Raw genomic sequence first — 8,296 nt, 5'->3', positions numbered from 1 at the left:
CTGTTAGGCTAATAGTTAAAATTGAGGTGCACTAGCATAAAAGACCCCATTTTGCCAATGATACCAGTAGAGTAAAAGGAAATTTTGGCCCCCGGAAATTCATAAAATATATTAATTTCGCTGTTTGAGGTCTATGCTCATAGCTACTTTCATAATGGTAAGCCATGTTACGGTGGCAAGGCCAAATTGAGTAGCCACACTAGGCGGCATTCCAGCACTATCCGTACAGCTTCTAGTATTGCTACGTGATATATACACTCTCCTCTTAATGGGCGATGGTGAATAAACGAAAGCAAAGAGGTCTAAAGGAATCCAGAATTTTGCCCCCTAGAAGAGGATGCTGGTGAAACGAGAGCAATCATGGCAGAGAGGTGAGGATACTAATAGGCTTTTGGTATACCGAGGCACCATTACTATCGTTGTCATCAGAGCAACACACCACTGCTGTGACTGATGCTGCTGGCTTCATCATTATCCGAAGATAATGTTGTCGATCTGTCAGCCGCTGGCGAAGAAGAGCGCCAAGAACGATGACCAAATGTTTGCTGGAATAACCTCTTTGCGGAGACCGCTAACTGCTTAAACGGCGTTTCAATCACCTCCTACGTTCTGTCGTTGTTGCCGATACCACCGCCAAGGAAGTTTAAGTTTCTCATCTCCATCTCACCGATCATGCCATTGAGGAGAGTTTGAGATAGTGAAGATTTTTCGTGCAAATACAAACTAGCTTGCCATTATAAAAGGAGCTTTATTGTTAACTTGTATACTGGTTTTGCACAGATTGTCGATGTTCCATGTCACCTCATTGACATGGCAGTAACCGATTTATTGCTGGTGGTGCCACGTGTGTTTAAAGCGTAGATAAAATTAATAGTTTACAAAATTAAGGCTGATTTCGGGGTGATTAGACTTTTCCATTCGTATCCAAACGCATTTAAACCACCAACGGTATTAGACCGAGTCCCATGCGATGATTTACTCCATAATTTGGAAAGGCACGCTTCCGACGACCGTGGCATCACCAGTGATGCTTTTTTATAAGCCAGGGCGAAGAATTCAATTTAGCATCCTACAGCAGGTCCTCTTAGTGCCAGTTGCTAGCGCATTCTCTCGAGAATGAGACTACTATGCAGATTAATGTGAAACACCTTCGCAAAGCTGTTCTTTTTATATGTTTTAACTTCTCATCCTGCAGCCTGGCCAGTTGACAGGGTTACTGCCAGCAACTGAGAACATATACCGATTATAGTTCCCGATGACAGGCAACCAGCTACTTAGCGCACGGTTATGATTCGGTGAAACTGAGTCCCACTCTATCACTGGTCAACTTCTCGAAATTGATGATGGGGACAGCTGTGAGTAGTTGGCGTAGTGTCAGTAGCGACTCCCCCCGAGATGTATGTACCAGTATCAGCTGCCTACAATGCGAAGACTAAATCAGGACTTTTTTCCATTAAAAGTGAATAATTTTTTTTGCTCAAGTTACTTTTAAAGAGGTTGTAAGGTATGATATCATTGGAGGGGTTGGCAGACTGGCAGCACAGGCGTCGTCGGGGCTGTCGTTTTGCTACGACTGTATTGCCTTGGTCCTCTCTGAAGGCCTTATAAAGCACACGCCTGGGTGGAACATGGGTGCAAGAGTACAGAAATGGTAGGCCAAAGACAGAATTAATACGAATGGATGGCATGCTATTGAGGTGGTGGTCCAAATTTGTGAGTAATGAGGCATTGCTTTGTTATGTTCCGGATGTCAGGTAATTGGTGTCCACTCATAATTCGCTAGTAGTCATCACTCCCTAATGTGTGCAAACTACAGGTCCGCGACGGCAGGCATTTTTATAGCAGCTGGGTCCACTGCACAAGGGCTTGACGATGATAGTGCTACAGGTTCGGCAAGAGCCGTTGCGGACGTGGGTGCAACTACGCACTGTTCGGGTTACGTTCAAGCCACTTCTACCTGGAGAGGGTAGTGCTGGCGGCTATGTGGTGGTTGGAATGGGTGAGGCTGCACACTGTGAACGGTAGGCGAATAGTAAAATATCACCTTCCTACTGTACTTAGGCTAGTGCCTTCTATTTTGACATAATGCATGTGGATGATAAAGCCATCGATAGATTTACTCATTTCTCCACCCAGTCTTAGTCAACATTGCCATATCGGATACCCCTGTTCATTAATTCAGAGTGCAGCAGTCTATCAAACCCAAATCCATCTACTTCCAATCCATTATCGCTAATCTGTTTGTCTTTATTCTCACCCATTTTGAGAAAATCTATCCCTCATTCACGCTTGACATTCATCCAATTACACATTCAGTCATATATGATACACCCATCCATTAGCGTCAGAAGCATTTGTCAAGCAGTCTGTTACTGATTCTTTCGCTCTCCATCTGTCACTTGTTTACGAATCCATCCATCTATCTAGAGTTGTTTGTACCTGTCGAACCCTATATTGGGATCAACCGTCTATCAAGTTTGGGATGATAACGCTTCATTCACTCGTTCATCAATTTCAAATCTACTAATTGTTTTTGTATCTATCAATGCTAAAATTATTTTTTGCCTATCTTAAATGAACTCGTTGCTAAAATTAACGTGCTTTTGGATTTGCACGAGCAGAATCATCCAATTTAAACAAAAGAGAGATCAGCAATGGCGATCATGGAGGCAGTGTTCAAACTAGCATTCAGTTGGCTCAAATGTTTCTTTAGGTGAAATGGATGAGGCAAAGGTAATAATGTAGTTTTAACATTCAAAATTAAATGTTTTATGTAAAGACATTTTTAATGGAAATCCCTCAGAATTTGCTCCTAGGACACCTAGTTTGCCCCATACTTATCGAACATAGACCTTATTTTTACTAGATACCATGACGATTACCATTGATGCAGTAGGACTCGGGTTTTATCCTTTTTGCAAAAACGACTTTTCAACAAATTGTTTTGTCAGCTTTTTCTCTTTATGCATTTAACTCTGCATTTTGAAGGAGAATCAACTAAATGTAGACGAGCTACCAGCAATTCGTGCGGATGAGAGCGGGATGGCACTACTGAGAGCAGCTGGCGCGAATGACGTGCACTCTGTTCGACAGCTGCTTAAAAAGGGCGTATGTAACAATATCCGCCCATTCTCTTTTGATTACTTGATTGTTGCCCTAAATGTCACCCCACAAGCCTCGAAGCCAAATTATAGCGCCTTAGTCCTCATAAAGCAGTAATAATAGTCGCAGTGTATATTGGCAAGGTTAACACTTTTTAAGAAGCACCATAAAATACCTTAACTTGAGTCTCTATTTCACTGTTCCTATGTGTGTTTAAAAACAACTTCAAGAAAATGCCATAGTCTTTAGTGTACTAGCAGTACTTGTATTTAGACGAATCCAAATATGTACGAAAAATATGGAAGAAAAACTCCGCTCACACTGGCCGCTGAATTCGGTTGCTATGATGTGACGAACGACCTTCTGGAACACAGAGCATCAATTTGCCAAACCGATAGATAGGGCAACACTCCCCTTCATTGTGCAGCTGCTGGAGGACATTTAAACTGCGTGAAGTTTCTCCTGCAACACAGTCCCTCGGAAGTCGTGAATCACAGACAGTGCACTCCACCAATGCGGGCCACCATGAAAGGTCGTACTGAGATTGTTCGACATCTGTTTGACAACAACGCCATAGTAAGCTCTCAACTAAACGCTAACAAGGAATCCGCTTTGACTCTAGGATGCGGATCAGTGAGTCAAGTATTTTATTTCGTATGAGATTCACTAGCTTTTCCCCAGTTTAAAAAGCTGCCTAAGTTATTTTTCTGCATTTAAGACCGATTGTTCCCATTTCTTCACATACCCTATTTCACCTAACTAAGCAAATACCAAAATACTGTGAAATGTGAGCATGTGCCTTTACTTGTTGCTTTCACAGGGCAAAGTGGACTTGGTAAAGCTTCTCTTAGAGCGTGGCTCTCCTATAGTAGATAGGAGCGCAGAGTTAAATGCAGCACTCCGGGAAGCCGTGTTATTTGGTCGAGTAGAGTTGGTTCAAATCCTACTCAACCATGGTGCAGATGCTAATCATTCCAACGACACAAGCTCACCAGTCATTTTTTTATCTATCGACTCCAACAAGGTCAGCATTTTAGACCTTCTTATAGCCCATGGGGCAAATATTGAGCAATTAGGTGGACAAGATTACACGCAACTCATGAAAGCTGCAAAGACTGGTAAAAGAGAAATGGTTGCTGCTTTGTTGGTCACTGGTACGAGGTTTGATTTGTGCTTTCATTTACATGTATAGTTCAGTACCTGAGATTTTTCTAAATACTGCTTAAAAATGTAAAATACTAAATCGAGACGTGCCAAAATTATTTGATTTTGATCAAGTAGATTAAGTGAGCCCTGGCTTAACAAATTATACCAAAATAGGCATTGCTTTCGTCATTTGTCGTATTCAGCTAAAAAATGCGTACGAAAATTTGCAGGGGCTAATCCTAAAGTGCGAAGAAAAGTGGACAGAAAGACGGCTTTGTCGCTTTCTAGGAGTCAGGGACACAAGGAGATTTGCACGATAATTTTAAAGGCCAAAGTCAAGAAAACTTCTTAAATTCCTATCGAATGTAAATTAAGTATGCTACTTTTACTACAAGTATTTTCGTAATTCTTGTATGTTTTATGTTATTGTTAATAAATTTTATGTATTACCTCTATGGAGTGCTTTTACAGCATGCTTTCAGGACTTGTGCCTCTTCTTTTTGATAGATTGGAGAACATAGTACATTATAGTTAAATTAACTAAGGTAAATATCATAACTCATTTTGCAGGCAAGGTTTCGTTGACAGGATTCATTAGACCCGACATACTCTTGTACTGCGTCGGGAGCTCATGAAGGCGGAAAATAATACAGTGCTCATGCACAATATGCTATTGCTGTCGTACGGAGAGAATCAAGGGATAATGCGTGGTCTTAGCGTTTAGTTTGAATGGCTTTGCAGCTACTAATATTGCACAAATTACTAGATTTCTCAAGTCCAAAATATGTTCGCTAAGAAGTTTATCCACTCACCAGCCGACAATAAAAGTTATATTCTAGGGCAAGAAGAAAGATCGCTACAAAAGCATGTTACGCCGTGTAATTAAAATCGAGATAACTAATGTAAGTAAACTCTGACTCTAATGCAATGTATATTTTTCTTAACCACACCGTTTAGAGGAGCGGTTTTAAAAGAACACAAATTAGGTAGCGGAGGAGTAGTCGTAGTTCCCTGAGATAGACGAAAGCTCAGAATAACCTACTCTGGACATGACTTTACCCTTGTAGGGAATACCAATACACATGCTCTTACCAATTTTAGTCGCATTCTTGTAAGTACCTTTTGACTGTTTAATTCCCCTCTTCCCTATGGCCTCCAAACACTCGCCTATTTTGTCGTCATCCAAATAAAAAGCAGAATTTTGTACTAAAAAGTTAAATATAATTTGATCGAACAGACTACATATATGTTTCTGTCATCTTCACTGAGTCCGTGGACTTGTATGGTATTTATGTCATTCATTGAATTAATATCATTACGATAATCATAAGAAGAAATATTAGGGCGTATTTAGTTTGATTCTTCTCAGCCATTGGTTAAATGCTATACCCAGTGGTTTTACTGCTGAGACCATAACAACTAATCCAATTTTGGGTCCTTCTTCACTGGTGCTTTTAAAAATTTTATCCTATGAGTATGAGGCGTCTTTGATCGCTATCATTCACAAGGATATTTTGACAATTTCCACGTCATACGTCCACTACATGACAGTCTAACAACATTTTCTTGATGATAGCTGACATGTCGACTAATTCTCTAATAGTAAGAGCTTCCAAAGCCCTGAACCATTTCATACCAGCCTTGTAAGCTTTTAAGACACTAGTTCTTTAGTATGGTTTATTTAAATCGATGCTTGAAGTTTCTGCTCATAAAAAGTGTAAGTAAGTTGATTAATGCCAAATGAGACGGATTTAATTTCATACCACTTGCCAAAATAAACGTTGCTAGGCACATATTCTGCCACGGTCCCTCATTGGACGTACCAAGAAACTTTTATTCTTGTGTACGAATTGTGGGAAACAAAACTGGCTATAGTAGGGGTCACTTAGCTGGATTATTTTAGCTTCTTAGACATGAGTGCTTGCAATGTGATAGGAATTTTGCCTCCACCCCCTTCCAATTAGGCGCAAATGCTAGAGTCGAGCTCAACCTCAATTTAAAGGATATTGTCTTCTGAAGAGTGGTTTAGTAGGTAGATCACTGGTTGGTAATATCTTGACAAGTATATGCATTATATGAAATAGAAGTGTTATTTATCTTGGGTGGCATTTCGGTAACTGGAAATGTCTGATTTACGTGCTTATGGGCCCAACTTTGAGATCAAGTAGTTATCTACATGGTACGTCACCGAGGCTATGTTTGGCTGCTATCTGGTAAATTAAATAGTGGATGCAGCATTCCAAAGGTACTGAGTCAAGATCGCGGAGCCATTTGCCAGACTTAGTGACTTGATTGGTGCACGTACGTGGCTCGAAATTCGTTGGATTACAAAGATGATCCTAAAAGCTCATTGAAGGATCGTCAGTACCATATACGTCAACAGATCCGCTGTAGACGCAAAAATTTGATGCATGGTGGAAGCGAATACACTAGGGATAATCCAAACCTAATAACCGACTGTGCAGAAATCTGCAAATCTAGCAGTATTTTACGGTCGGCAAAACCGTGAATCCGCTACTGTGATCGAAATGCATTAACATATCTGTCAAAGCGTTGGCAGTTCTGATTCTGACTTTTATTTATAGGCGGTGGAGACTTATTTTGAAATATTAGCAGTTTTTTAACTAAGTAAGTGAATTTTGGCTCTTTTTTGCACCAGGAAACGTTAGAAGTAATACCATAGGCGACCTTTAAACGTATTAGACTGTTTTCACACTCCAGAGAAGGAGACAAGACTTTTTCACATAGCCCGCACGACAAGAAAATGGGCAATTAAGACGCCTTCATACTCACATTACCTCGCTCAAGTCCTTTTTTTTGGAATGAACTCATTAGTAGCTACACCAATAGCGAAGCCTCGCTGAGGGAATCTCCAACGAAAGTACTAATAGTTTGATCTTGGTTCTCCTGAAGAACACTGCAGTTGAGGTACTCCTGAAATTTTTGTACACAAGGAATGAATGTACAAAGTAGTAATAACCAGGTTTGCATAACCTAGATTGTGTGAAGTTAGTGGTGCACGTAATGGACAAAACAATTGGAAATTACCGAGACACTTAAATTGTAATATCATAGTAGTCATCACTCAACGTAAGCTAATAAGCCGTACATTCAAAGGCACACAGAACAATGCGGGCTTCAAAGAAATTGACAGCCAAGTTCTGCGTGTTAGTAATCGACCAATCTACGTGGTACATATATGGCCTCGCATACATGAAACCACCCTCAGTCAGAGCAGGAGTACCGTGTGCTTTACCTCGGAAGGTTACAAAGCCGTACCTTCTCCATTCGTCAGTCTTAAATTCCATCCTAACGTAGCATTCAATGATTGTACTGAACTAAGGAAGGTGTTGCCACAACTTAACCTCCATGTGGTTCGGCTGCGACGAGCCTATGTACGCCTTCACCCGCGACGTCATGGAGGTGGTGATTGTCGGGATGACGTTTCTGCTTTAGAGCACACACGACAACGCCAATCACTTTTATGCTATCTCTGCGCTACCCAATCCATTAGGCCTTTGGCTTTGACGTTCTTCTCTTCTACTCTACCATCTTCGTCTACTTCTGCTTCTGTCCTTTTGCAAAATTACATTCTCACAAGTCTGAAGGAAAGGAGCTGATCTAAATGACCTTTACCACCCCAAGCATCATATTTATTTCGGCAAAGTGGAGAGAACCGTGGGAGTTGTAGAAGAGATATCACTTCTTTACGCACGACAAGGCTGAAATTGTTAAAGTGTCGGTTATCCCGTCACATTTGCCAATGAATTTTAGTGCAACATTAATATACCCCTAGTCTTTGCCTTTCAGTATAGAAACAATCGATAATCAGTGCTACTTAACTGCTTTATTAACAATGGTGCGATGGAAGGAGGTGGAATAGGTTCACTCATCAGTTCGTAGTTTTTGGGAGCTGGACATACTAGAAGTGATTTGTTATGCCCACCGTTTGCAAAGAATAATTTCTTTCTTTGGTAATTCGCTACTTATTGGGAACAACGCATCGAATTTAAAGAAAAGCAATCTACGCGACAGCACTTGATATCCA

At 40.8% G+C, this 8,296-nt stretch overlaps 1 protein-coding gene across 1 annotated transcript; it reads left to right on the top strand. All coding sequences in view use genetic code 11, as the record gives it.

Moving 5' to 3' along the window:
• Positions 1–1,343: 1,343 nt before the first annotated feature.
• Positions 1,344–4,600, top strand: EGR_09878 (Ankyrin repeat and KH domain-containing protein; the record flags this gene model as incomplete). Its single annotated transcript, XM_024499127.1, has 5 exons — positions 1,344–1,355; positions 1,846–1,999; positions 3,530–3,735; positions 3,923–4,256; positions 4,479–4,600. 5 exons carry the CDS (start codon positions 1,344–1,346, stop codon positions 4,598–4,600), a joined length of 828 nt encoding a protein of 275 aa, XP_024346473.1.
• Positions 4,601–8,296: the final 3,696 nt, after the last annotated feature.

The sequence above is a fragment of the Echinococcus granulosus genome (assembly GCF_000524195.1).
Source record: "Echinococcus granulosus chromosome Unknown EG_S00172, whole genome shotgun sequence".
NCBI classification, from domain to species: Eukaryota; Metazoa; Platyhelminthes; class Cestoda; order Cyclophyllidea; family Taeniidae; genus Echinococcus; species Echinococcus granulosus.
Note: the sequence above shows the minus strand (reverse complement) of the source record. Positions and strands in the feature narration are given on the sequence as shown.